At 61.7% G+C, this 27,812-nt stretch overlaps 1 protein-coding gene across 1 annotated transcript in view; it reads right to left on the bottom strand.

Annotated features, from left to right (window-relative positions):
• Positions 1-5,473: 5,473 nt before the first annotated feature.
• PTPRS (protein tyrosine phosphatase receptor type S) overlaps positions 5,474-27,812 on the bottom strand; it is a 95,851-nt gene continuing 73,512 nt past the window's right edge. Inside the window, exons 14-38 of the mRNA XM_077860371.1 lie at positions 27,399-27,704; positions 25,937-26,130; positions 25,762-25,788; positions 23,353-23,470; positions 21,289-21,894; positions 20,752-20,849; positions 19,325-19,578; positions 18,642-18,735; positions 18,332-18,547; positions 17,747-17,904; positions 17,075-17,086; positions 16,712-16,824; positions 15,090-15,137; positions 13,970-14,067; positions 13,767-13,890; positions 13,071-13,246; positions 12,178-12,297; positions 10,795-10,949; positions 10,433-10,718; positions 10,097-10,275; positions 9,314-9,440; positions 9,115-9,240; positions 7,443-7,597; positions 7,159-7,294; positions 5,474-6,827 (exon numbers count right to left, since the gene is read on the bottom strand). Coding sequence (XP_077716497.1) covers positions 6,759-6,827; positions 7,159-7,294; positions 7,443-7,597; positions 9,115-9,240; positions 9,314-9,440; positions 10,097-10,275; positions 10,433-10,718; positions 10,795-10,949; positions 12,178-12,297; positions 13,071-13,246; positions 13,767-13,890; positions 13,970-14,067; positions 15,090-15,137; positions 16,712-16,824; positions 17,075-17,086; positions 17,747-17,904; positions 18,332-18,547; positions 18,642-18,735; positions 19,325-19,578; positions 20,752-20,849; positions 21,289-21,894; positions 23,353-23,470; positions 25,762-25,788; positions 25,937-26,130; positions 27,399-27,704 — 3,995 coding nt within the window. The 3' untranslated portion in view covers positions 5,474-6,758. The remainder of the gene's footprint in view (positions 6,828-7,158; positions 7,295-7,442; positions 7,598-9,114; positions 9,241-9,313; positions 9,441-10,096; positions 10,276-10,432; positions 10,719-10,794; positions 10,950-12,177; positions 12,298-13,070; positions 13,247-13,766; positions 13,891-13,969; positions 14,068-15,089; positions 15,138-16,711; positions 16,825-17,074; positions 17,087-17,746; positions 17,905-18,331; positions 18,548-18,641; positions 18,736-19,324; positions 19,579-20,751; positions 20,850-21,288; positions 21,895-23,352; positions 23,471-25,761; positions 25,789-25,936; positions 26,131-27,398; positions 27,705-27,812) is intronic.

Below are 27,812 nucleotides of genomic sequence, written 5' to 3'. Positions count from 1 at the left end.
TCCCATGTCAGGCTCCCTGCATGGGGCCTGCTTCTACCTCTGTCTCTGCTTCTCTCTCTCTCTCTCTCTCTCCCCGTGTCTCTCATGAGTAAATACATAAAATATTTTTAAAATAAAAAAATAAAAAAAAGATTCTGAGAGACAGAGACAGCGTGTGATGAGTGAGTGCAAGCCAGGGGAGTGGCAGAGGGAGAGGGAGAAGCAGGGAACCGGAGGTGGGGTTCAGTCCCAGGACCCTGAGATCATGACCTGAGCCGAAGGCAGATGCTTAACTGACTGAGCTACCCAAGGTGCCCCTGGATGAGTTTTTATATATTTGCTGGTATGTAGTTATCTCTAATATATATTTATGTGTTTTAAAGTGTCCCATGGTAGTTAGTGTTAATAAAATAACACTAACGGGCAGCCCCAGTGGCCCAGCAGTTTAGCGCCAACTTCAGCCCAGGGCCTAATCCTGGGGACCTGGGATCAAGTCCCACGTCGGGCTCCCTGCATGGAACCTGCTTCTTCCTCTGCCTCTGTCTCTGCCCCTCTCTCTGTGTCTGTCTTGAATAAATAAATTTTTAAAAAATCTTTAAAAAAATAAAGTTACACTAGCATTTCTTCCTGTGGCTTGTTTGAATAATTCTGAGATTCATTCACGTTGTGGTTGCTTCATGTTCACTGCTGCGTAGTATTCCACAGCGTGGCCTACCATATTTCTTTATAATTCTCCTGCTGATGGATATTTACGTTGGTTCCATTTTTTTTAGGAAAAAACTGGTTCCAGTTTTAGAATAATTTTTTATTTACATGTATTACATATTATACACACCTTAAAAAAATACCATCTTGTATTTTTTCCAGGGATTGAGCCCCATTTGGGCTCCCTGCTCATGAGCTCTCTCTCTCTCTTTCAAATAAATCTTTAAAATAATACCATCTCACTTTGGACGTACTTGTACACGCCTCCTTGGGCACCCCTGCTGGAGTCTCTATAAGATATGTATCCAGCAGCAGGATTGCTGAGTCAAGGTCATGCACACCTTCAACTTACTGGCTACCGTCAAATTGTTCTCTGAGGCAGGAATTTCTTCTCACTCTGGGTTTAATAGATTTTCTAACTTCCCTACTGAGTCATAACATCCTATCCTTTTATTTTTTATTTTATTTTTAAAAAAGAATTTATTTATTCATGAGAGACACACAGAGAAACAGGCAGAGGGAGAAGCAGGCTCCATGCAGGGAGCCCGACATGGGACTCGATCCCGGGTCTCCAGGATCACGCGCTGGGCCAAAGGCAGGTGCTAAACTGCTGAGCCACCCAGGGATCTTCCTAACATCCTATTCTTTTAAAGAGATGCCACATTTGCCAGTGTTTTCTTAGCCTTTTTGCCTCTGGGCACGTAAGTGGGATGTTCCTCTTGTTTTTCCTTGGGTGTTTCTTGTGGTTTGAGTATCATTTTTTTTTTACAAGCTGACAGACATAATTTATAAAAGATGCAAATCATCTCTTCCTTGAAGATTTGACAAAACTCACCTGAGAAACCATCCAGGAAGGTGCCTTGTATGGGGAATAGGTCCTCGACCATTGTTTCAGTATTCCCAAAGATGATTCACTTTTTTTGTGGCGTGATTTTAATATTTATTATCTTAGGTTCTATTTTATCATTTCATGCATTTTAGTGGCATCAAGTTGTACATATGTGGTATATGCTCATCTTCCAAAATAGCTTCCCTGCAAAAGGAGTCGATCCCTCCCCACCCCTAATGTTTTTGACTTGTACCTATGTGGTCTTTCTGCCAAAGATCTGCCTCTTTTTATGGTGTTTCCAAAGATCCAGACTTTTTTTTTTTTAAGATTTTATTTGACAGAGTGAGAGTGAGAAGCAGACTCCCCACTGAGCAAGAAGTCCAATGTGAGGCTCCATCCCAGGACCCTGGGATCACAATCTGAGCCGAAGGTAGATGCTTAACCAATTGAGCCACCCAGGCACCCCCGAAAGATCCAGCTTTTTATATAATTTTGTGTCAATTGTTGCTGTAGTTCCACATTTCTTAATTTGATTTTCCTTTTTTTTTTTTTTTTTAAGATTTATTTTAAGGAAAGAGAAAAAACATGATCATGAGTTGGGGGCAGAGGCAGAGGGAGAAGCAGACTCCTTGCTGAGCACAGAGCCCAACATAGGGCTCAATCCCAGGACCCTGAGATCATGACCTGAGCTGAAACCAAGAGTCCGATGCTTAACTGACTGAGCTTCCTAAGAGCCCCTAATTTCTAATTTTCTTAATATTTTCCCTAGACTTTCCGTTAGTTGGTCTTTCTCAGTAGATGATCGAGGTGAGATCTTTTTTTTTTTTTGAGGTGAGATCTTAACTAGTTTATTTCCTTACTTCATAAATTTATATAAAGGCTACGTGTTTGCCTCTGAGTCCCTCTTTGGCCGCTTATTTTGTTTACATTCGGTGATCTCCCTCCTCCATAAATGCATTTAAAATTTGAAATTGACCTCTGAGCACATTTCTGGTTTTCATTTGCAATGGTTTCGTCCTCCAGCCCTAAATATCTTGGACTTTACTTGGTAAATAGGATTTACCTTTCACTCCTATTTAAACCCTTTCGACTCCGTGGACTCGAGGAACATGGGCAACACTGATGTAGAATATTATTGCATTGGGGCTGGTGAGTGGAGTCTGAATGTTGGGCTCAGCTTTATGGCCTAACACATGGTCTGGTCTTGTGATGGTTCCAAGCGTTTGGACAGAATGTACCTTGTTTGTTGGCTACAAAGTCCCATACATGTTGACTTGATGCCTTTGCAACGGCATTAATCATCTCAAGATCCCGATTGTTTGGTCAGCTTGGTCTTTGCATCCCGAGTTAGATGCAGTCTCCTGCTCTGCTGTGGTTTGATCCATTTCTTCTCAGGGGCGTTTTTCCCTTAGACATTTTAATATGTTGTTGAGGACAGTGTGTGTATGGCACCCCCCAGAGCATCGGGGTGCTCTGGTCCCCTGACAAGTCCTTGGTGATGGGCTGTGCTCCAGGCTTTGTCCCTTCCAGCTTGGCGCTGCCACACGTGGGTGAGGCTGGCCTCAGGCAGGTGGGACGCAGGTGTCTGGAACATCTGCACGGTGGCTGTGGGAAGTGGGCAGACTCGGCTCCCTGTCCAGGCTCCACCGCGTACTGTGATCCTGGGTGAGGCACTGGACTTGTCTGGGCCTCCGTCTCCTTATCTGCCCACCGATGCATTGCTGTAAGGATTACATGAGACCGCAGGCACCTATCATACAGCAACTACTCCATGAATGGGGATGGATGTGACGGTATGTCCTGTGGCAGGGTTGAGGCGACTGGAGATGCTGTCTCACTGGTCATATCCGTGGGTTGAGGCAATTCCTTGGGATCCTCAGTTTCTAAGAGGTCTTCACATCCATCCCTACCTGCCGTCGCCCACCACCAGCCATTGGCATGAGCATCTCAAGGGCTGAACCCCAGAGCAGAGGGCCACACACGTTCACTTTTCCTGAAGATCTCCACCCCCTTATCCGGTTTCCAGTAGGGAGTGGAAGGTAGACCCTATTTAGATACTTCGGTCTCAGTGGCTCAGGAGACCGAAGAAGGGAAAGAGGAGATGCTCCCTTAGAGGGGCTTTGAGGGCTGGGTTCTCGGGGCAGAGAGGTTCTCTGGGTTCTCTCTTGGTCAAGTCCTGGACGACTCAGGGAAGACCAGGCTTGGGGTAGAATCTATTTTGTCCCTTTTGTCCCATAATCTAAGAGGATCCCAACCCCCCTACTTGTCATCAGAACTCAGGAGCTGCTCACTGTGGTCCCACATGCTTCTTTTTAAGTTTTTTTAAAAAGATATTATTTGTTCATGAGACACAGAGAGAGAGAGAGAGAGAGAGAGAGAGGCAGAGACACAGGCAGAGGGAGAAGCAGGCTCCATGCAGGGAGCCTGATGTGGGACTCACTCGATCCCAGGACCCTGGGGTCATGCCCTGAGCCAAAGGCAGACGCTTAACCACTGAGCCACCCAGGTGCCCTTAAAGATTTTACTTATTTATTTGAGAGAAAGACAGCGAGAGAGCATGGGCCTGGAGGAGAGGGGGTTAGCAGACTCCTTGATGTGGGACTCGATCCCAGGCCCCAGGATGATGAACTGAGCAGAAGGCAGAGGCTTCACCAACCGAGCCCTCCCCACCCCACAGGCGCCCCTTTTCTTGATTGCACTTAACCTATGGCTTATCTATTTCCGGTGTTTTCAAAAAGTTTTTCATTTCGTTAACACAAAATAATAACCTCAAAACCATCCCCAGTTAAATCCAATCCAACTTTTATCTTATTTCGACTTATTCTGGTCTGTTCTCATTATCTGAATGCAAAGCTTGGTCCGTTTCTTCCTGGAGCTCACTCGGTTCCAGTGCGTCCGAGGCTGCGCACGTTCCGCTGGGTACCCCCTTTTCACCGTGCGACGTGCTCACTGATGGGCTCCATTTCAATGGCTCCGTGATTTGTATGTGGCTCCTTCTTTAACCTGTGCCTTGTTTAGAAACATGCTTTAAAAATTTCCCATCAGAAAAAAAAAAAAAATTTCCCACCAGAGGCTCTCCCCGGGGGAGGGCTGGCTTTATCTCAGAATCCACTCCTGGAGGCCAAGGTCTGGTTCTCTTCCCCAGTATTTGTTTCTTGGGACTTGTGGAGACCGCGACAGCTCACCTGTGTTGAGTGTTCTTCTGTGTGTCGAGAATTCTGCAGGTGGGGGACGTGGGACCTGATCAGTCTATGGGCCTAAGCTGATTCGTGGTACCGGTCCCATGTTTCATATCCACGGACTCCTGGATCTGATGGCTTCTCAAGCGGGTGGCCCCACCCGCCTAGGCTGGGACCCTGCCCTCGCCAAGACCGCCCGTTCTTGCCTCGGGAGCTTGCGCGTGACCCTGGGAGGGATGGCTCGACCCACACCCAGCCCCCGTGCCCGGGGAGGAGCAGACTCCGACGAGGACGCCCCAGCGCCTGCCGGGCTCGGCATGTGGACCCATTCCCGGGGTGGCCCATGGCGCGGGCAGGTCACCGGCTCCAGCGCTGACCCCTCTGGGGAAGGCAGCACGGCGCGCTACGCGACGGCTGGGGAGGAGACTGGCCCGAGCGCGATCCCCAGCTCCACTCCCATACACCCTGCAACTGTGGGGTGGCGTCTGCCCCTCTATGAGCCCTGGCTTCCTTATCTGCAGACTGGGCCACCGCCGACGCCCCGCGGGGTCACTCTTATGACCGAGAACGTGAGGCAGCCCCCCTGCAGGATGTGGGCTCTGCGCCCACGACGGCCCCGAGGTGCTGTGCGATCTCGGGCACCCATCACCACGTCTCTGGGCCACCTTCCTTCCCGGACCGCTTACGTGACGGGATGAGAACACACCAGCTCTCCGGGCGCCCTCCTGTCCCAGGGACGGGGCGGGACGGACGGAGGCACGACAAACACTCCACCACCGGCCGGGGTCAGACGATCTTCCTTTAATACAAAGTCGATATATCTACATACGCAGAGGTGGGAAAGCCACCCGGCTGCTTCCGTTTGAATAAACAGTGTTGAAAGCATCGGCAGATCCGCTCTTGTACAAAGAGGAAAAACTCACTTGCTCGGGGGTCTGGGGGTGGGGGATCCCATCCTTCTGCTTCTGCCCCCAAACTGCCCCACGGTCCCGGGGGGGAAAGGGTCCCTGATCCGGGCAGAACATGGCCTCTCTCTCCCAGAAGAAGTGGGACCTCCTGTCTTGTTTGATCCTCCTCCTTGGGGGCGCAGGAGATGGGGGGGGAGCGCCGCGGTGGCGGCGGGGCTGGGGGCGGGGGTCACTGCCATCGCCTCGGCGGCAGCACCCACTCCACGGGATTTTAAACCTGACGCTGGTGGGCCGGAGCCCCCCACTCGCCGCTGCGCCCCCCCCCACTGGTCCTTGATATGTTTCAGAATTAAAAAAGAAAAAAAAAAAAGAAAAATGCAAAAAAAAAAAAAAAAAGGGAAGAATTCAGGTGCACAAGGGCGTTCTACTTTGTTCAATCGTCCTCCTCGGGGGGCAGGAGATGGGGGGGCTCAGGCGGCCCCGGGGGGGGCGGGTCGCACGCCCGCGCACCTGCCAGCACAGCCGCCGCACAAGAGCGTTCTCTACGGTGAAAAAATAGACTGTCTGTGAACGGAACAGGAATAAGCAAAGTTCTTTTTAAATTTGTTGACTGGCGAAGTCTTTTTTTTTTTTTTTTCCTTTTCTGTTTGTTTCTTCTTAAAAAAAAAATGAAAAAAAATACACTATTTAAAAAAAGAAATGTCACTGGATACAGTTACACAGAGTCTGAAAAGAAAAGCTGAATTTCGCAACCCCGTCCCCCCCCCCGGGGCCCGGGGCCCCCAAGGCTGCAGGCGGAGAGGGCTCCCCCCGCCCCGGAGAGGACTGGGGGGCTCAAGCGCATGGCCCCGGCCTCCTCGGGTTACGGGGAGAACCCCTGTTTGCTCGCTGCCCCCCACCCCCCCACCCCAGAATCTCTCGTTTGGAATCGGAAGGAAATGAGGAATGTGCCAAGTATCAGAAGGCGGCGGCCGGTGCCGGGGGGCTGCTGGGCGCCGCGCGGGGGGCTCGGGGCCGCGGCGTCCCTGGAGACCGTGCAGAAACGTGGCCGCTGCCGCCTCCCGCCCTGGCCGCCGGGGGGCCAGGCTTCCAGGGCCCAGCCCGGCAGGGGCAGAGGCATCCGGGGCCGGTGGAGTCTGGCCAGCGGCGACCATGGCTTTAGGTTGCATAGTGGTCAAAGCTTCCGAGGTACTCCAGCGCGGCCTGGTAGCAGAACTGGTACTCGTCCTGCGGGACGGCGGGAGCGGGGCTGTCAGGGCCTCCGCAGCCCGGCGACCCCTGGGGTCCCCATCGCCCTCAGCTCCTGCAGGGGCCACACCCCCACGGGCCGGGCTCTGGCCCCGGCCGCCCTCCCCTCCGCCGGCCTGGAAGCCCCCCTCCCCGCCCACCACCCGTGGCAGGGCCCTGGGACGGGATGGCCTCGAGGACACTTGGGATGCCCAGCACGTGATCGCGGGCAAGTCCCATCCGGGGAGCCGGGGTTGGGGGCTTCTGGATCTCCGGGCGCCTCTCTGCCCACCCCGAGTCCAGGTGGACTGCGCCCATCTCGCGCGCTCACCTCCGTCTGCACCATGGCTGGCCTCTGGGTCCGCAGCATCTTCACCGTCTGGAAGATGTCCACCACGCCCTCGTACCGCATGCGCTCCAGCACGATGCTGAGCGTGATGAAGACGCCCGTCCTGCCCACGCCGGCGCTGTTGGGGCGAGCACAGGCGTTCGGGGGTGGGTTCAGGGAACCCCACTTGACAGAGAGAACCCCAACCTGAGAGCCTGCGCGAAGCCTCACTAGGCCTCTGTTTCCCCAGCTGGACACCAGGCACGGGGGCTTGAGAGGCCGCTCACCTGCAGTGGACAGAGATGGGGCCGTCCTGGCCGAACTGTTCCTTGGTCTTGTGCACTTGGCCGATGAAGTCAATGAAGCCCTCCCCCGACTTTGGCACGCCCTGCTCCGGCCAGTCCGTGAACTGGAACTGCCGGACCGTCCGGGACTGGCCATCCTGGAACGGGGAGAGGCCGGCGGGACCACTGAGCTCGGTGCGGTCGGGGCTGGTCGCCCGCTTGGGCCAACCTCCCGCCAACGCCACCCTCAGCCCCGGGCTGCTCCCCGGAGCCCACCTCCTCATCCAGTGACATCACCTTACATGCCCCCGCCCCGTTGGCATCTCCAGAACCATCGGCTGCCGCCTAAGTGACATCCGACACCACAGGCCACCATCCCGCCGTGCACCCAACACCTGCCCTTCCTAGTCCCCGCCTCCCCCTCCTCCCCTTCCTCCTCGCTCCTCCGGCAGCAGCACCAGCCATTCCGCCACCTTCTGCCCTTTGCCCAACAGAGCGCCACTGTCCACTGTTACTGTCACCCGACACCCCGTCCCGTCTCCTCCCCGCTGCCCACTGCGGGTAACTCATAATTCCTGGCCGCCACCACCCACCGTCCCCATCTTGGCAGCGCCACCCAACGCCGTCACCCTCCGTGAGCTCCGACCAGGGGGACCCAATGGCCCCAAGTCCGGGACTCCTCACTAGTGAGCGCTCACCCCGCCAGGTGAGGGCGCTGTCTTCCACTGACCTCTTCACGCACCTGTTCCCAATCGCCTTGTCTCTCCCTTGGTGGTGCCCCCAGGGATAACCCCCCCTCCCCCCCCACACCCTCCATCCCCCCTCCCTCTCTCTCCCCCCTCCCCACGGAGCGAGTAGCCCTGGTCAACGGGAGCTCGTCTTTGCTACTCAGTCATTTCCCGCGATCGTCTCCCCCGGCCCCGGGCCACACGCCTGCCCTTCTCAGCATCCTCCTCCTCTGCCCGTCCTGGTGTCGCCGCCCCAACCCTGCCTGCCTCCCCCGCCCCCCACACCATCCACGCGTGTCCCCTCCGCCACGTGCGACAGCACCGCCTGATTCTCCAGCCCCCGTCCCATCAATCCAACGGCACCGTCTCTCACCACCCTAGTGCCACGACCACCCATGCTGTTCACCATCCGCTGGCGTCACCGTGACTGCCCATTGTCCCACCCCTGCATCCTCCAATGCCCTCTCTTTCACCACTGAGTGATCCTCCCCAACCCGGGGCCACCTGCCACTGTCCATTGGCTGCCAACAAACCCCTCACCCGCCACTACCGCTACCCTCCACCCACACTTCCCGCCCCCGGCTGCCACCAGTGCCCGCTGACCACCACGGCCCAACCCCTGCACCCCCGTCCTGCCTCCCCTGTCCTGCTTTCAGCGCTGCCACACGGTCTGTGGGGAACACGCCGCTCACTCCCTGTTGCACGATCCCCTTGGGCCTCTGTCCCTGGAGCGCGGGGTGCAAGGGGACACGGTGGGACCAGCATGCTCTCTCACCACGTGGTGGTAGGACTGACAGGCCAAGCAGACCACCCTCTTCTTCCTCCGCTCATTCCTACCCCCGGACCTTGGCTTCTGCCTCCAACTAGGGAAGCCCCTGCCGTCACGAGGCGCCGTGCAGCAGGGCCCGGCGTTCCCACATCTCCCGGCGATCCCTCCGCACACTCACCCGGGCGTCTGTGACCTTGAACTCCCGCAGGATATACTGAGGCATGTTGTATTCTGCCATCGGATCCACTACGAAGTACTGGTAGCGGGCGGAGCGCTCGGCCGGCCAGTACTGGTGACACTTTTCCTGCGGAGGAGACGGCGGCTGCGGTCAGCCCGGCCTGAGGCCCGCCCCTCCCCGCCCCGGGGCCCAGGCTCACCCGGCCCATCTCGCGCAGCTTGGTCAGCATCACCACGATGGTAGAGTTGTTCTCCCAAAGCATGCGCCAGAAGTCCTCCGTGGTTTCCGCCAGCGGCCCCTGCGTCGCGATGTAGGCCTTCTGCTGCCTGCGGTGGGGGGCGTGTGAGGCCGGGGCCATGGCTGGGCCTCCGCTGCCTCCTCTGGCTCGCGGGCCGGCGCACAGGCCCCTCCGCGTCACCCCGAGCCTCCCCATAACCCCGTCTTGCGCAGGTGGGAGGCCATCGGCCTCGGGAGAAGTTCCAGGACCCCCAGGAGGCTGCAGGACGGCCGCTGACCTCGCCTGCCTCCCCTCCTCGCGGGTGTCTGCACCTGTGAAGCCCTCGGTCACCCCCAGCCTCCGCGCAGGCGGGGCCTTCTGCGCCCAACGCCCTCCCTGGGCCGGGGCTTCTCAACCTCGACACCAACACTGGGGGCTGGACCAGCCCGTGAAGGGCACTGTGGGGTGCTGGGCGGCACCTCGGGCCTCCACCTGCCCGATGCCAGGAACAGCTGCCCTCCCCGGCTCCCGCTGTGACAAATATGTCACCAGATGCTGCCCGGTTTTCCTTGGGTGGTGGAACCGCCCAGACTGAAAAGCTGACACATAAGGACAGATGGAACCATGATGCAGACGGCAGCCATCACCTAAATGCACAGCCAATTCCCTTCACCTTAGGGGTGACTGCACGAGGCGGGGAGCGCGCCCAGCTCTGTCTCCCACGGGAGGCCGGAGACCCCTCGGGGCAGGGCAAAGGCGAGGCACCTGTAGCCGTCGATGAAGCTGGCGTTGATGTAGTCAGAGCCCTCCACCCCGCGGATGGGCTGCAGACAGACCCGTGTGCTCTCGTAGGGCATGATGTTCACCAGGCGGTTCTTGAACTTGTTACAAGGCAGATTGGCACTGATGAAGCGGGATGTGTGGGCTTTGGAGTTGGCCAGGCGCTGTGGGGACGAGGGGCGTGGGGGTCACCAGCAGGACAGCCTCCTGCCAGGTGCTCTCCCAGCCGGCGCGTGGACGTGGAGCGTGGGCGGGGGCGCAGCACCTTCCCGGCCGTCGCTGGGGGCAGCCCTGACCTCTGGCCCCCCCACCCCGACCAACCTTGAACTCAAGCTCCATGCCGGTGACGTGCTCGCCAGGCTCCACCTGGGCCAGCTTCTGGATGTAGGCGTAGAGGCTGCGGGCGGGCACCTCCGTGTTGCCACAGCCCACGGCCTCCAGCAGGGCCTCGTGGATGAAGCTGTACTGGTCCTCCGTCTGCACCATGTAGTTGCGCTGGGACCGCATGAGCGTCACGTGGCCGTACACGTCCACCGTCTTCTCCGGCTTGATCCGCTCCAGCATGGCATCGATGACGATGAAGCAGCCGGTGCGGCCCACGCCGGCGCTGTGGGCACAGGCACGCGGGTCAGGGCCCCCCCCACAGCGCCCGGGGTGGGCGGGGGGGACGGCCTGGGTGCTACCTGCAGTGCACGACGACGGGGCCTGCGTCCGGCGGGTTGCAGGTCTTCACCCTCCGCAGGAAAGCCAGGAAGGGCGTTGGGTACTCGGGCACCCCGTGGTCCGGCCACGCCGTGAACTGGAACTGGCGGACCTCACGCTTCTCGCTCGAGCCATTCTGGGGGCCACAGGGACGCGGCCTGTCACAGCGGCCCCCCGTGTGCGTAGGGAGGCGGCCAAGTGCACAACCGGGGGCCCCTGCTGGGGACTCACGGGTGTGTCACAGTGTGGCCAACACCATGCCCCGACTTGCTCCCCAAATCTGCCCCCATCGCAGCTGGTGGGGGCTCGGGCCGGAACTCAGGAGTCACCTTAGACTCGCTGCCCCTCCCGATCCCACCGGCTCTGCCTCCATCTACCCCAAACCCGCCCACTTCTCACCCCCTCCGTGGTGGCCACCTGGGGTCCAGTCCCTCCGGGCTGGGCCCCCTGTTCCCACCCTCACCCCAACACTCTGCACTGCCCCCCCATAGCGGCCACCAGAGGGCCCATAGTGAGCACCTGAGTCAGGTCTGCCGCCCACCCTCCAGGGCTCCCACCCGCCTTAGGGTAAAAGTCCAAGTCCTCCCCGAGGCCCTGCCCTCTCGGCCTCCCTCACTCTGCTACAACCTAACATCGGCCTCCCCATTGTGTCTCCATCATGCCAGGCAGGGTCCTACCCCAGGACCTTTGCACGGGCTCAGCCTCTGCCAACAACGCTGTTTTCCCAGATCTCTTGACTCCCTTTCTCACCATCCCTGGGTTCCCTGACACACATTTTATTTTTCTCATTCTGCACGTTAAGATGCATCATTTTACGTATTTACTGTCAACGCTTTTCCGCTAGACTATGCTCCAAAAGGGCAAGACATTTTGTCTGCCCTGGTCCTTGCTGCGTCTTGGTGCCCTAGTCAGGGCCTGACACACAGTGGCTGCTCCGTGTCGACAGAGGACCCGGCTGGAGTCTGGGGAACGCCGCGATGCCGGCAGCACCCGCCCTCCCCAGCACAGCAATGAAAACACGTCCTCCGGACGCCAAACTGCCCCAGCTACAAACTGGCGACACAGAAGACGGAGGTGACAGCAGCCGCCCATTAAATACGTGTCTAAAGATTCGCTCTGCCCAGGCCCGACTGCCCAGGCTGGCAGGGACTCTCCAGCTCTGCCTCCCACCCGTCACGGGCCTGGGCTGGTTTTGTCCTCCTGCTGTGGCCGGACGCGAGCGGTGCCCTCTCTGGGCCTCGCTGCCCGAGGCCGGTCAGCCCGGGTCGACACGCTCCTCTGCCTGACGGGGAGCTCCCGGGCGCACAGCTGGCCTTCCTCCTCTTCCGCCCTCATCACCAACCTGTCCCCCACCCGGGCCCCACCTTGTGCAAAGAGAACGTCCGGACACAGAACGTGGCCAGCTCGATGGTGTCCAGCAGCGTGACCTGGATGAAGCCATAGCTTTCCATGCCCCTGTTGGGCCAGTACTGATCGCACTTGATCTGCAGGAGGCAAGAGAATGGAGGTGAGCAGGGGCCGGGGCTGGGGCCAGGGGGCGCAGGGGCTGCTGGGGCAGGGGCAGGGATAGGGGCTGGGGCAGGGGCCAGGATCGGGGGCGGGGGGCATGGGGGCTACTGGGGCTGGGGCAGGGGCCGGGGTTGGGGTTTGGGGATGTGGGGGCTGCTGGGGCAGGAAAAGGGGTTGGGGGGTGTGGGGGCTGCTGGGGCAGGGGCTGGGGTTGGGGTAGGGGCAGGGGGGTGCAGGGGCTGCTGGAGCCAGGGCTGGGTGGGCTGGGGAGGTGTGGGGGCTGCTAGGGCAGGGCTAGAGGCCAGGGCGGGCTGGTGGACATGGGGGCTGCTGGGCAGGGGCAGGGGGGTGTGGGGGCTACTGGGGCAGGGGCAGGGGGGATCAGGGGCTGCTGGGGCAGGGGCAGGGACAGGGGTTGTGGGGCGGAGGGCACAGGGGCTGCAGGGGCAGGGCCAGGGGCCAGGGTGGGCTGGTGGACATGGGGGCTGCTGGGACAGGGGCAGGGGCAGGGACAGGGGGGTGTGGGGCTGCTGGGGCAGGGGCCGGGGCAGGGGGGTACAGGGGCTGCTGGGGCCGGGGCAGGGGCCGGGGCAGGGACAGGAGCAGGGACAGGGGCAGGGGCTGGGGGTGCGGGGGCTACTGGGGTCAGGGCAAGGGGGTGTGGGGGCTGCAGGGGCAGGGGCTGCTAGGGCCAGGGCAGGGGCAGGGGCTGGGGGGCACAGGGGCTGCAAGCAGGGTCGGGGCCCACCCGTGATTTCTCCTCCAGCCGCGTCATCATGACGATGGTAGCCGACCGCTGCTCCCACACCATTCTCCAGAAGTCGCCGAAGGTCTCCGGCAGCGGCCCCTGCGTGGCGATGTAGGCATTCTGCCGCCGGTAGCCGTCCACGTAGTTGGCGTTGATGTAATCGCTGCCCACGATGCCTACGGCCAGGGAAGAAGCCAGAGATTGGGGCTGGGTCGGTGCTACTGTCTGCCACACCAGTTCTATCTGGCCCACCGCCTCCTGGAAGCCCTCCTGGACTGCCCCAAGCTGCCCCCCAAGAGGAACCACGGGGCCTGAATTCTGCGGTCTCTCCACCTCAGCACCACTGTCCCCAGGGGCCAGACGTCCCATGCATTGCAGGCGTCTCTGGCCTCCAAACTCTAGGTGCCACTAGTTCCCTCGCCCCCAGAATGTGAGCACATAAATGTCCCCAGACATTGCCGAACGTTCTCTGGGCACTGAGAGCCACTGACGTCGAGGGATAGATGGAACCACGTTACGGAAGCAGCCGTCAGTTAACTACACGTCCCGAAATTCCCAGTGGCTCCTGGCTGGAGCTGGGCCAGGCCTGTGGCCAGCACCGGGCCTCAGCGTGTCCCCATCTGTGCCCCAGCTCGTCCGCACGGGGTCTGTGCACGCTCTCTGGCACCGGGAGGCAGGGAGGGCCCGAGCCGCTACCTTCGATGGGCTGGAGGATGACGCGGGAGTGGTCATAGGCGATGACGTTGGCGTAGCGGTTCTTGGGCTTGTTCACCTCCAGGTTGGAATGCTCCCACGTGAACTGCTGGCCCGGATCGATGGACTGCAGGGGCAGGTGAGGTGGAGGCTTCAGGGGGACGCCGGGGGGCTGCGGCGGGGCGGGAGGCGGGCGGGGGGCTCACCTCGTACTCCTGGGAGAGCTTGAGGCTGTCATTGGCCTTGAGGCGTTCCGTGTGCTCGGCCATGTCTGCGATGGGGATCGGGGGGTGGCTCAGCATGCCTGGTGGGGGGGAGAGCAGACCCCGCGGTGCGGGCCGGTCACTCGGCAGCCAGCCTGGGGGCCGGCGGGCGGGGGGCGCTCTGCGGTGTGAGTCTGTGATGGACGAGCTGTGGTTAGAGCGCGTGGCGGGGAGGGGAGGGGTCTGGATGGCCCCCCCACGCTGGAGCCCGGAGCCCAGGCCTGCGGGGGGGAGGTCCTGTCTGCAGGTGGGCTGTTGGAGGAGCGGCTCCCAGCTGAGTCTGACACCCCCGGCTTGTGATGTCGGCCCATCCCGGTGCCCCCAACCCAGCTGGGGGATGCAGGGGGCCCGGGAGGGGTGGCCCTGAAGTCTCCAAGCTTCTGGTGCTTCGTGGCAAGAAGCAGGTGAGTGACACACAAAGCAGCAGACACAGCTGGCTGCGTTCCCCAGGGTGGGGGGCCCACACCCCTGTCTGCCCGTCTGGGTTCAGAGTGGGGAGCTGAGGAACCGGGCAGGCTATGTGCCCGGGGGGGGTGTCCCCATTTCTCCATGTGAGCCCCTGACCTCTGAGGGCTCTGCACCTGCTGCGAGGACAGTGACCCCCTCGGGGCAGGGGAGCTGCTGGGGGCAATGGGGGGGGCCTGGCTCTTTCTCCCCAAGACCTTGCTCTTGTCCTGGGGCCCAATGGGCTGAGCCCAGCGCTGGCACAGAGGCAAACCCTGCAGGCTGCAGGCTGGCGGGCACCTGCCATCCCCGGCCCCCCTGGGCGCTCCCCAGAAGCGCCCTTATCTGAGGAGTGAAGCTGGGGTCCGCCCGCTTGCCCTGTGGATCCCCCTGCCTCTCACACAGGACCACCCTGTCCCCCCACCCTCCCCACACCCACGTAGTCACAACCAGCGACCTAAGGACCCACAGACCAGACCCCAGCTCCCTTGAGAAGCCAGCGCAGGACGGGTGGACAGAGACCGGGGGGGGGATGGAGAACCAAGATGAGAACAAACGGGGGGACGTGGGGGTGGGGGGCGCGCAAGGAAGCCAAGAACAGAGAGACACAGGAACTAACTTTCAAAGTGAAACCCCGGCTCTCTGAGGGGGCTGCTGAGGCCTGAATCTGCAGAAACAGCAAACAATAAATAAATGAAAACACACGGGGGGGGGGGGGGGGACACACCCGCCTCCCCCACCCCTCGCGGGATGCACGCACAACGGCCGGCCGACAGACGCAGAGGGGCAGAGAGACTCGCACAAGGGAATGCACGCTGCCCGGGTGCCTCCCGGTGCCCCGTCCCCCGCCCCGAGAACCTACGGGAGCCGCTGGGGATCCCTCTGGAGCAGCTGGGATTCCGGGAAGGTTCCAAAGCTCTAGGCCTTCTGTCCATGTGTCTCCCCTCCCTGCACCCCAGCCAACCAGGCCTCAGGTCCCCCGCTGGGGTGGGGGGGTCAGCAGAGGAGATTTCAAATGAGGTGCAGTGCGGTGAGGGCGGAACTTGAGGGCAGGGGGACCCGTGGGCCCGTGCCATGAGCTTTACGGGGTCAACTACTAGGAGTTACGACTATTAGTTAAACGCACGTGAGTTAAAAATCCTCACTTGAGTGAAAAAAGAAGCGACGTGACCTAGTCCAGGGACAGAAAAGCAAAGGGAGTACATTCGAGGTGCCGCGTGGGGCCGCTCGTGATCCCTTCGGGAGGACTGCAGCCACCAGTTAAATAGGAGCGATCAAGACCCTCATGTGCATAAAAACAGAACCGGTGCGAGTCAGTCCGGCCGCAGAAGAGAGAAAAGGCATATAGTAAGGATAGTGTGTGAGGCCATGCGCGAGCCCTGGACGGGGACTGCAGCCATCAGTTAACACACAAATGTTTAAAGCCCTCCGTGGGGCTGGAAACAGTTACTACAGAGACAGGAAGCAGACAGGAAGTTCAGAGACAGGAAGCAGAGGCTGGGGGTGGGGGTGGAGGGACAGGTGTAACCGCTCCACGCGACCGCCTAAGGAGAACAGCGGCCATCAGTTAAATGGAAAGCTCCTCCCTTTGGTTAGAAGCAGCTGGCACAGGCCCAGTAAGAGGGGAGAATGGTGAGGGCGTGTGGGGGTCACCGTGCGTGACGGCGATCAAGGACAAGACCCTGGCTCATCGGGGCTCTCCCCAGGCGTGGCAGGGACCCTGGGCGGAGCCCCCGCGCATCTCCGGGGAGCACGGGTCACCGTGGACGAGAGACGTGCAGGGCAGGGGGGAGGCACAGTCTTTGCACCTCACTGGGGGCGGGAGGGATGGGACATCCCGTGGGGGGTGTGGTAAAAGGCTAAGGAAAACCCCAAACGCCCTCCACGGAGCGTCCCTAAGACCAGGAGCGGGAACCAGAAGCACCGCGCTTTCTGGCCGAAGGAATACGGCTCCTTTGGCTCATCTCGGTTTTGTTTGTTTTTAGGTGTCCTTCCTGCTCCCAGAGACGCCCCCGACTGCCACTTGTGTGAGCGCAGCTTTCCAGAAGCCTCGCTTGGGTGCAACCAGAACCCATCCTCGGCAACTGCCAAGCCCGGGTCCACCGAGGGCTCTGGGAACCAGGCGTCTAAACCGCAGCCAACGGCTCTGCCAGGGGCCGCCGAGGCCCGCCGAGGGGGCCGCGTCCTCTTCTCTTGCGCTACCTGCCCCCGGTGGCGTTGATCCCGGGATCAGGGACATACCTGGCGTCTGGAAGTTAATGCGCCTCATTTCCACGGGGTCCTTGGGGTGGTGGGGGGCGAGGTCAGCGTTGTTCAGGAGGCATTTGGTACGGGGCTCCGAGTCCTTGCGTTTACTGTGTGGGACCAAGCGGGGGGCGCGGTGAGCACCTGCATATGCCCGAGACGCACGTGTGCACGCGAGAACAGCCGTCAGGGCCCACGGACGCGCGACCCAGCCGGGGGTGGGGGAAGGGACTGTGAACTGGCGCAACTGGTGTTCCCGGGACCACACATGGTGTCCCCTCACCCCCTGGGTGCACCCCCGGCCCGCTCCCCCTCCCCGGCCCCTCGCCTGAAGCCTCCCAGGACGAGGCCAGTCCTTACCTGTCAGGTTTGCTGCTCCCAGAAGCAGACACAGGTTAGAAGGAGGGAAAAGGAGACAGATGAGGGCGGGCGCGCTGGCCACGCCGCACCTGTCCTGTGACGGTGGTGGGTAGGGCTTTTTTCTTTTTTTTTTTTAATTTTCTTTTTTGGTTTTTACTGAAATTCGATTTGCCAACATACAGTGCTCATCCCATCACGTGCTCCCTCAGCGCCCGTCACCCAGCTACCCCAGCCCCGCAACGGGTACAGAAGGGGAGGTGGGGGGTGGGGCTTTAACGACTGGGAGCCTTGGGCTCTACTGGGAAACGGGCCTAATCCCTCCCACCTGGGTCCCCATCTCAAGGAGGTGAGCTCCGGCCTCCCCTTCCCGAGCAGAGACGCGTCCTGTGTGGCCGCGATGGTTCCTACCCTCGCCACGCTCAGAGGGAGCCTCCGCCCCAAACCATCCTGCTGAGGGGCGCGTGAAGACCGACAGGAGTCTGAACCCCGGCCCTGCCCCTCCCCAGGCAGCGTGACTCTGGCCCAGTGGTTCGACCTCTCTGAGCCTCTACTGCAGTGGTCCTCCCACGGAACCAGCCCTCCCCCAGAACCTTCTGGAACCTCCCGCCTTCTCCAGGAGGCCCTCCCTCCTGCCAAGGGGGGTGTGGGGGGGTGCCGGGTTGGGGGGCTCACTTCTTGTAGAGCAAGATGGCAATGACGATGCAGATGATGAAGACCACCGCCAGCACGGGCCCGATCACCCAGATGAGCCCCTCCTCGCCGTCCACGATGGGCTGGGGGTCTGGGTTGTCCAGCTGGAAGGGGTCTGAGAACGGGCTGGCCGCAAACGTCTGCGGGAACGGGGCAGGAGGGGCCTCGGTCAGCGCCCGTCCTACGCACGCTGGCTGGACAGGGCCTCTTTGAACGCAAACCTACGTCCCTCGCCTCCTCTCAGCACCCCCACGACTCCTGAAAGCCCTGACCCTGGTGGCCTGCATGGACCTTCCCCAGCCTCTGCTCCCCCCACCCCTTCCTCTGCTTTGGCCACACCTCTAGCCCTCCACGCACACCGACCCAGAAGATACCTCTCCCCGGGTGAACTCCTATACAGCCCCTGAAGCCCTAGTTCCAAAGCCCCTTCCTGAAAAGAGTCTTCCTCCTTGGGATACCGGCCCCCCACCCGACCTCCAGTCTTTCCCTCTGCGCAGCCCTGACCACAGGATGCTGGGAGGACGGGGGCAGGATGGTGGGACGTGGGCAGACATGGCGGGCACTCACGGGCTCGCTCTTCTGCAGCACCGCCAGCACGAACAGGACGTAGCGGTGGCCGGGCTCCAAGCCCCTGTTGTCAAACCCGCCGTACTGCTTCTGGTCACCGGGGTGGAAGGTGGGGGGCAGCATGGAGAAGCGAGCCGCGATGTAGGGGCGGGGCACCTCCAGCTGGCGCGAGTGCCTCAGGCTGCGCCTCTGCAGCCGGGCGATATCCTGGATCAGCTGTGGGAACGGAGGCGTGGGGTGCTCAGAGGCTGGCCGGCAGCCCCAGGGCCTACGAGGGGTGGGGCGGGGTGGGCCTGGGCGCCCGCCTTACCTCCTCTAGATCCATGTCTTCCGGGCTGCCCAGTGGGGTCAGGAACTGGCCGCCACGGGACTTGCGCAGCGGCACCATCACGATGAAGTAGTTCCTGTGGGGAGAGGAAGGGTCAGGGCACGTCCAAGGAACACCTTCCAGAGGTGGGTGTGGGGGGTCCCGCTCTCGGAGTCTTCCTTGTGCTTCTACCCCCTACACCCCAGCCATACAGGACGGTAGTTCCTGACTCAAGCCTCCGGGCTTTCAGTACATTTTCTTCTGGCTAGAAACTCCACCCCAGTTATATTTCTTGAACTCCTACGCATCCTTCAAAGCCCCAGCTTCCATACCCACACATCCTCACAATCCTTGATTCTGTGTGTCCCAGGCAGGGTCCCCTCACCCCTCCCTGGGGACTCTCAACCCTGGTGCCTCTCAAAGTATCCGTTTCTGCTTCTGTCTCCCTGCCGGTTGGGGAAACCAGAGCCAAAAGGAGACGGGACAGGTGGGGGACAATCAGGAACGTGGGAGGAGAAGACTGAAGGCCACACGTGCTGGCAGGGCCCACGAGAAGCATCAGGGCACTGCACGGGCCGGGCTGACATGACCCACGTTTCACACACGGGTGAGGACACGGAAGCAGGCCCCAGGCTGGCTAACAGGGTGGGAGGGGTCCCACGGGGCAGGGCTGGTTTTGACCGTACTGGACGGGCACGGGGCTCTGGCCGTCAGGCAGATACACCAGGATGAAGCCGTCGGAGTCGGGCTTGGGGGCCACGCTAGGCTTGGCACTTAGCAGGTTGAAGGCGGTCCAGGCCGTGACCGTCTGCTGCAGGCCGCCCAGGCTGCTGCCTCGGTTGGTCAACACGAAGTTGTAGAAGGTGTTGGGCCTCAGGTGCGTGATGAGCTTCTTCGTGGTGCGGCCGTCCACGTCCAGTGTGAGCCCATTGTACTGGATCTGCGGGCCGAGAACGGCTCAGTGGGGCTCTGGGCCGAGCCCCCGATGCTGACTGAGCCGTGACCCCAGACCTGGCCTCAGCCCTGACTGAGTCGTGACCCTAGACCTGGCCTCAGCCCCACTGAGCTGTGATTCCAGACCTGGAAAGCCCTGACTGAGCCGTGACCCCAGACTTGGCCTCAGGCCTGGCTTCAGCTCCTCTGAGCCATGATCCCAGACCGGGCCTCCAGCCCTGACTGAGCCATAATCCCAGGCTTGGCCTCAGCCCTGCTGAGCTGTGATCCCAGACCTGGCCTCAGCTCTGACTGAGCCATGATCCAAGACCTGGCCTCAGCCCTGCTGAGCCGTGATCCCAGACCTGGAAAGCCCTGACTGAGCCATGACCCCAGACCTGGCCTTAGCCCTGACTGAGCCGTGACCCCAGACTTGGCCTCGGGCCTAAGCCATGACCCCAGACCTGGCCTCAGCCCTGACTGAGCCATAATCCCAGGCTTGGCCTCAGCCCCGCTGAGCTGTGATCCCAGCCCTCACTGAGCCATGACCCCAGACCTGGCTTCAGCCTTGACTGAGCCACGACCCCAGACCTGGCTTCAGCCTGGCTGAGCCATGATCTCAGACTGGGCCTCAGCCCCACTGAGCCGTGACCTCAGACTGGGCCTCAGCCCCGCTGAGCCATGATCCCAGACTGAGCCATGATCCCAGCGGAGCCCCAACTTTAAGCCCAGTGTTGACTGAACCCTAATCCTAGAATAAGCCTCAATCCTAGGTGAATTCCTAGCCATAGACAGATCCTTAATCCCAGCTGAGGTCCAGCTCTGACCAGGTCCCAATCCTGACTGACCCTTAATCCCAAGATAAGCCCCACTCCTAGATGGAGCCTTAATCTCAGCTGAGTCCCAATCCTGACTGAGCACTGATCCCACATCAGACCTCAATCCCAGCCGACTCCCAACTCTGACCAAACCTTAATCCCAGCCTGAGCCCCAATCCCAGGTTAAGTCTTGACCACAGATGGAGTCTCAATCCCAGCTGAACCCTGATCTCAAGATGAGCCCCAACTCTGAGCCTCAATCCCTGCCAATGCCTGGTCCCACTCAGCCCTGGGTCCAGCTGATTCCTAACCGTGGCCAAGCCCCTACCCTGGCCTGCCTGCTCCCTAGGGGAGGGCCGTACCTTGTAGGGCGTGGGTGAGTTGTAGTTGTCAGGAAATTCCCAGCTGAGCAGGACCGACGTCTTCATGATCATCTTCACCTTGAAGTTCTTGGGTGAGACTGTGCCGGGCAGCAGCCAAGTGGGAGAGAGCAGAAGAAAGGCCCCATGAGCACTGGGGGTAGGGCAGGGTGGGCCGGTGGGGTGGGGTGGGGCGGCCCAGGCGCTCCCTGTCCTCCGCTGGGCCTGTGCCCATGGCCTTACTGCCTGGCCCTGCCTGGCCCTGTCCCAAGTCCCTGCTGGGGGAGACGGCGCGGCTGCAGAGAGAAGGCGGAGCAGGAGGGGGAGGGGAAGGGGAGGGGGGTCGGTGGGGGCGGCGGTGCCACCTAGGCACGTCCCACCTTTGCCAACGCCGGAGCCTCGGGGTCCGGACTCGCCTCGAGTGTCCACAAGGAAGCAGAAAAGTGACCACTTACCTGGGCGGGGGAGAGGGAGGGGGCTGGGGTGGGGGTGGGCACAAGGCCCGGTCCGGCTCTGGTGCGGGGGTCGCCGCGTGCCTACCTTGGTCCCGCAGGAACGTCCGGTAGCGGACGGGGGGGCTGTAGGGGCCAGGGCCCTGGCGCGTGTGGGCCCGCACTTGGAGGTCATAGGCCGTGTCGGGCTTGAGGCCCTGCAGCGTGAGCACGTTCTCGGCGCCCGGCTCGGCCGCCGCTGGCAGCTCGGTCTCTCGGGCGGGGCCCAGGGCTCCGGCCTCCCGCACGGCCACCGTGTACTTGACGATGGCCCCGTTGCGCTCGGCGGGCACGGGCGGCAGCCAGCGTAGCAGGACGGTGCCGGCTGAGGCGTTGCCGGCCGCCTCGAGGATCTGCGGGTGGCCGCGGGGAGTGTCCTCGGGGATGCTCAGGACCTCAGCCGCCTCCTCGCCCAGGCCTCCTCGGCTCCGGGCCGCCAGCCGAAACACGTACGTGGCCCCCTTGTGCACACCCAAGGCTGTGTAGTGGTCCTCGGTGGGTGGGAACTCCAGCGTGGCCAGGGGCGAGTCCTCCCGGCCGAACTGCAGGCGGTAGCCCAGCACCTGGTCCTCGGCGGTGCTGGCTGGGGGCTCCCAGTGTGCCAGCAGGCTGCCCTCGGGGGTCTGCTGCACCGACAGGGTGGGGCGGCCCAGCACTGTGGGGACACGGGGCGGGCGTCAGTACCACGGGGCCACCCGAGTCTGGAAGCCGGGGGTGGGGCTGCAATTTTTAAACGTGGGTCTCAGGAGGGTGGCACTCAGAAAGCAAAGCCTCAAGGGAAGTGGAGGGAGATCTGGGGGAAATGGTGTTCCAAGCAAGGGAACAGCCTGTGCGAAGGCCCTGGGGTGGCCTGGGCTGGGTGAGTGGAAGGAAGAGCGAGGAGGCCGGGGATTCAGAGACCCCGCTGGAGGAAAATATCCGCAGTGTCAGAGCAGGCCCTCCTATGCTACCTCTTGTTTTAGTTAATAAGTCAGCCATCTCTTGCCTCATTGATTTCCCTCTCCCTCCAGCCAGCACATGATTAATACCACGGGACACAGGAACGTCCAAAACCCTGCCCTTGTCCCACGGTTCTCACAGCCTGGGTAGCAATCAATGTGCCAAGGTCCTGGGAAGTCCTGCAGGAGGAGAAGCTCTACAAGTGAAACCAGGCTTCTCCTCCTGCAGGACTTATCAGGACCTTTCACGAACCGGGCTCTGAGCAGCCACGGCATACATGGTAGGTCTGCCTGACAAGCCTGGCTGTGGGGTAATGTCGTGCCTGGGGGGCGAGGCAGAGATCAGGGGAGGCTTCCTGGAGGAGGTAATGAGGGTGCCGGAAACTGAAGGATACAGAGGCCAGGCAGACGGAGGGAACAGCGTGGACAAGGACTGGCAGGAGTGTGGCAGGGGCCGCGTCCAGCTGGCCTGGAACATCGGGCTGCGCAGGCTGAGGGAGGCCCCCCAGAAGGAAGGGTCGGAGGCCTCGGGGCCTGACATCCCTGAAACACATCGAGCTGCTCCCCGGGTTGTGCCATCTGCCCACAACACCTGCCCCTTGTGTTTTCGTGGCTGCCTCTCCCACCTCCGCCTTGTGTTTTTACCATGGGGTTAAAAAAAACAAAACAGGGCAGCCTGGGTGGCTCAGCGGTTTAGCGCTGCTTTCAGCCCGGGGTGTGATCCTGGAGACCCGGGATCGAGTCCCACATCGGGCCCCCTGCATGGAGCCTGCTTCTCCCTCTGCCTGTGTCTCTGCCTCTCTCTCTCTCTCTCTCTCTCTCTGTCTCTCATGAATAAATAAAATATTTAAAAAAACAGAAACAAAAACCAATGGTCCCTTGGGATGGATGGAAGGGCCAGAAAGGGAAACTGAGGCAGGGCCGTGAGAAGTGGCTGTGCGGTGCAGTGGGGGAGACAGGCATGACACCTCCAAATGCTAAGCTGCCCGGGGTGATCAGAGCTGGGACCGAGGCAGGGCATGGGGTGCCGGGCGTGCCCAGGGGGAGCCCCGGACGGAGACCGCAGGCTGTGGGTGGGGCGGGGAGGCCGGGCTGGGAGATCCGTGAGGAGGTGGTAGGGGGGCCACAGTGTGGTGCTCTGGGGGCCGAGGGGCCGCGGCGGGAGGGTCTCGTACCTGCTCCCTTGGTCACCACCACCTTGGGTTTGCTGCGAGCACCGTCGCCCTTCATGGTGTAGGCGGCTACCGTGATGGAGTAGGCGGTCTCGGGCTGCAGGTTTGTGATGACCATCTCCTGCGGGCAGGGCCGGGGGTCAGCGACGCAAGCGGAGGGAGACCGGCCCTGCCCGCCCCCGTCCCCGGGGCTGGGGTCAAGCAAGACGGACGTGGGGCCTGGTGTGAGGGCAGAGGCGTGCATCCGAGCTCATGCACAGACCCCAACACACAGCACGTCCATGCTAAGATGGGCACACGCAGCCTGACACCCCGTCATCTGCTCATCACCTCTCGGCCTCGGGGGGCCTCCCTGGCCGCCAGCGGCCACCAAAGGGCACCTGCAAGCACCTCACCCAGGCCCTGCCCTCTTCCCACAGCCCTCCAGGGCTCCCACCTCCCAGGGGCAGGGCTCGGGGGCAGGGGGAGCCCAAATCCTTCACTCTCCCCCTCGCTCGCTCGCTCCGCTCCAGCCACCGGGCACGCTCCCAGCCTCGGGCCTCCTCCGCCCCCGCCGGTGAGCCAGGGATTCCCTCTACCAGGCCACGAGGGCCAGGAGTTAGGGTCTCAGGAATTTTGCAAAAGCTAGTTTTAAACACAGCCGTTATCAGAAGGCAAATTCCATAAACGTGCTGACAGATAAATACTAAGGACGAGGGCAATAAATGCTCCAAACCCACCGTCTCTCCTAATTGTTTCACCACATTTATTACTACGTCCGTGCTCTGGAGGTCATCCTGTCACCTGTGTCTGAATGGAGAGCTGTGGGGTGACGACCTCCCGCACCCCCCCACTGCCCACGGAGCTCGAAATTGCCACGGTGGGAGTATTTATATCCCAGAAATGGGGAAAAGCTACAAATCAGGTCTGCAACCCACCCTCCCAGACTCCTAGGGAGCTCCTCGGGAAACCTTCACAGCACGGTCTATACCCACCCCGGCCAGAGCCGTAACTGGACACGTACAGTTGACCTTGGACAGCGTGGGGCTTAGGAGCGCCGACCCCCGTGCCATCGAAAATCTGCATATACCTTTTGATTCCCCCCTAAACCCAATGCTGTGAGCCTCCTGTCGGCCAGAAGCCTTACGGAGGACGCAGTTGACTAATACGTTTTTTGCCTGTTACGCACATTACGTGTGTTAGGGACTGTATTAGGACAGGAAAGCAGCTCAGGGAAGAGCAAGGAGCTCACGAGCAGGAAGCACGCCTACAGCACTGTCCGTGTTTAGTCAAAAATCAATTGGCAGATAGGCGGGCCTCTGCGGTTCAAACCTGAGTCATCCAAGGTCAAGTGTATCTGTGTCCTGTTCCCGTGAGCCGTCCTCTCCCGCACTGGCCAGCGACGGCCAGGACGGCGGGCTCAGTGGGGTGCGTCCCCACACTGCCTGGCTGGCACACGACCTACATACAGCAGGCACCCGCCCGCCCGATGTCGGAGCCGCCCGACCTGCACACGTAGCTGCATCCGCCCTTGCCAAGTCACATGGGTGCCCATGTCCCCACACATGCACACCCACAAACACGGTCCAGCATGCCTGGGGGTGGGGGGGGATGGCTCTGGGGTCAAGAGCACGAGGAGGGGGACAGGGGGACGGAGAGGGTCTCCTGGCCCTGAGCCCCCGTGGGAACTCACGCCCCTCCGGCCTGGGCGTAGGGAAGAGGCAGGACCTATGTGAGGGGTGGGGCTGGTGTCGATGTAACCTCAGGCTTTGGGCTCTCAGAAGAGCCCATGGGTTCGTCTGGGGCAGGAGCACAGCCTGGGGAGAGGCAGCAACGTGCCCAAAGTGCCACATGGCCGTGCCGACTGGCTCGGGGCCTCCGGAGAAAGCTGGGGGAGGGTGACGGGGTGGGGCGGGGAGGATAAGGACAGTCCTGCAGGCCTCCTTCCCTGCCCCGGGCCTGCTGACCCTCTCCCCACTCAAGGGCTGCAGTGAAGGGGATGCCAGAGAGAAATTTTGAGGCCAGAGAAGGCTGAGCTGGGTTCGAAAGTGGCCCAACTGCAACCTGGGCCCAGCGGGGGAGGCTGTGGGGTGTAGGGGCAGGGCGAGAGGGCAGGAGAAGCTAGAGCGGAGGCGTGGGGTGGAAACCACGGCTGGGGGCTGGGCGCTGGGCGGGACGAGCCCTGTGGATCTGGGGGCCGCCGGGGTAGGAGGGCTGATGCGTAACCTGATGCGTAACCTCTGAGGCCAGGACCCCGGCAGGGCTCCTACGTCCACGTGCCTGACTGGAGACCGAGAGGTGACTGGCAGGCATCTGGGGCCCAGGGGAGGAGACCCTCTTACAAGGGTCGTGCAGGGGAGGGGTGTGGGGGTATCACATCACTGCGCGGCCCCCGGGACAGCACTGCAATGGCCGGGCAGGGGTGCTACTTACGTATTCGGCCGTGTCGTCCGTCTCCCACTGAGCGTGGGAGGAGGCGGCAGGGGAGAGAGGAGGAGGTGAGCAGGTGGCCCGAGAGGGGCAGAGAAGCGGGGAGAAGGCGGCGGGGTCGGGGAGCCCGCCCGCCCCCCCGGAGCCCCGGCCCGCCCCGCCCCGGCACCCCGCCCACCTGGGCGTCGGCCAGCATGATGTCCTTGATGCGCGGCGGCCCGCGGGCCTCGGCGCCCTCCATGCGGACGTAGTGGACCTGGTAGCCGCGGATCTGGCCGTGCTGCCGGCCGGGCGCGGGCGAGCGCCACAGCACGCGGATGGCCGTGGCGTTGAGCGCCTCCGCCTCCACCTTCCGCGGCGGCGCGCTGGGCACTGGCGGGGGCAGGGGAGGGGCGGGCAGGGCCGTTACTGGGGCGCCTGGCCCTGCCCCCGGGCAGCACCGCTGCCCGATGCCAGGGTGCCAAGCGGCTGCCGGGTAACTGGGCGGTCTGAGCGCTCACCGCCAGCTGGGAGGGCAGGCCTCCTTCCCGGATCCCACAGCCCCACGGGGGGGCGGGGGGTGCCCAGTGCTGTGCGCCGCGTACAGATGGGCAACTAAGGCCCCCCAGAGCCTAAGACACCTGCCCAGGGCCACACAACAGGAGTGGGCCCTGCACGCCCCGCTCCACGGGCGTTACCCACCTGCCTCCATCCTAACAGCATCCCTTCCAGGCAGGGCTCTCACTCCCACTTTACAGATGGGGGAACCGGGCCCCCTGAGCATTGGGCCCTTGACTGCAGGGTCAGGTAGAAACAAAGCCCCGGTCTGAACCCAGGCAGCCCAGCTGTGTGCCCCGATGCGTTCCAGGACGCAGCCAGCCCCCCCGGACCACACCCCAAGGTCTGGCACCAACAACCGCTTCTCTTCGTCCCTCTTCCCTCCTAGTGTGGGGGCTGCCGCCGAGCCTCTCCGGCCTCGGCTCTCGAGAGGCAGGCCAGGTTCCCGACGCCACGGACCTGCACTTTTATGGGAGAAGCTGCTTGCATTTTCCCCCTGTAGCCCAGTTTCTGCCAACGGACTCCAGACCAGAGCCTCACCTCCCTCTGCAGCTCAAAACTTTCAAGCTGGAGGTCAGCCACAGCCCCACCGGGGGTGTTTACACCACAGAAGCTGGCCATGGCTGCGGATAGGTCTCCGCGCCCCAGAGCTGGTTGTTAACACCACCGGCGCGCCGCAGCCTACTCGCCAGATAGGATGGCTCAGCCCTGAGCTGCAGATCCTGGCTTCCCCTGCCTTATCCTAAGAATCTAAAAGCTACGCTTCTGGGGGTCAAGGACCATTAAGTTTGGTGCAAGTGCTGCGGCCCGTTCCCCACACTGTTTCCATACTTTCCACCATCGGACCCAAAACTACAGGGCTGCCAGCTGCACCTCCCAGGCACAGGGCTGGGGAGGAACTACGGCCCGGAAGGTCTAGGATGGAGAATTCCAGGACCAAGGAGCCCGGGATTCCTCGGGGAGGCCGGGCCGCCTGCTTCACGTCTGCCCCTCAAGACTGCGGCGTCTACCTCTTGACCACCAGCCAGCCCAGTTTTGCAGAAGGTGCCGAGGCGCGGGGCGGGCTGGGGCCTGCGGGGTCCCCGGCAGGGCCCGGTGCTTACCGTCCTCGTCGGTGCGGATGACCACGGGCGAGCTCTCGGGCCCTGGTCCCACCTCTGTGTGAGCGACAGTCGTGATGCGGTACTCGGTCCACTTGTCCAAGGCCTCCAGCAGGATCTGGGTGGTGGTCGGGGGGATGCCGTTCACCTCCTTGGGTTGCGGATCGTCCGAGCCCAGCGGTCGGTAGCGGACGCTATAGCTCACCAGGGCCCCGTTGTGCGTGTCCGGCGGCGGTGGGCGCCAACTTACCAAAATGGCCGTGGAGCGCGTGCTGACACATTTAACGTCTTGAGGGGGGGCTGACGGTTCTATGGGGGGGAGAACGTGGGGGCGGGGAGGGGAGGCGGGATGGGCGGGGAGGGGGGCGGGGAAACAAAAGATGGGAAAGAGAAAATAAAACAGAAGATGATAACAAA

Source organism: Canis aureus, chromosome 19 (assembly GCF_053574225.1).
Source record: "Canis aureus isolate CA01 chromosome 19, VMU_Caureus_v.1.0, whole genome shotgun sequence".
NCBI lineage: Eukaryota > Metazoa > Chordata > Mammalia > Carnivora > Canidae > Canis > Canis aureus.
Note: the sequence above shows the minus strand (reverse complement) of the source record. Positions and strands in the feature narration are given on the sequence as shown.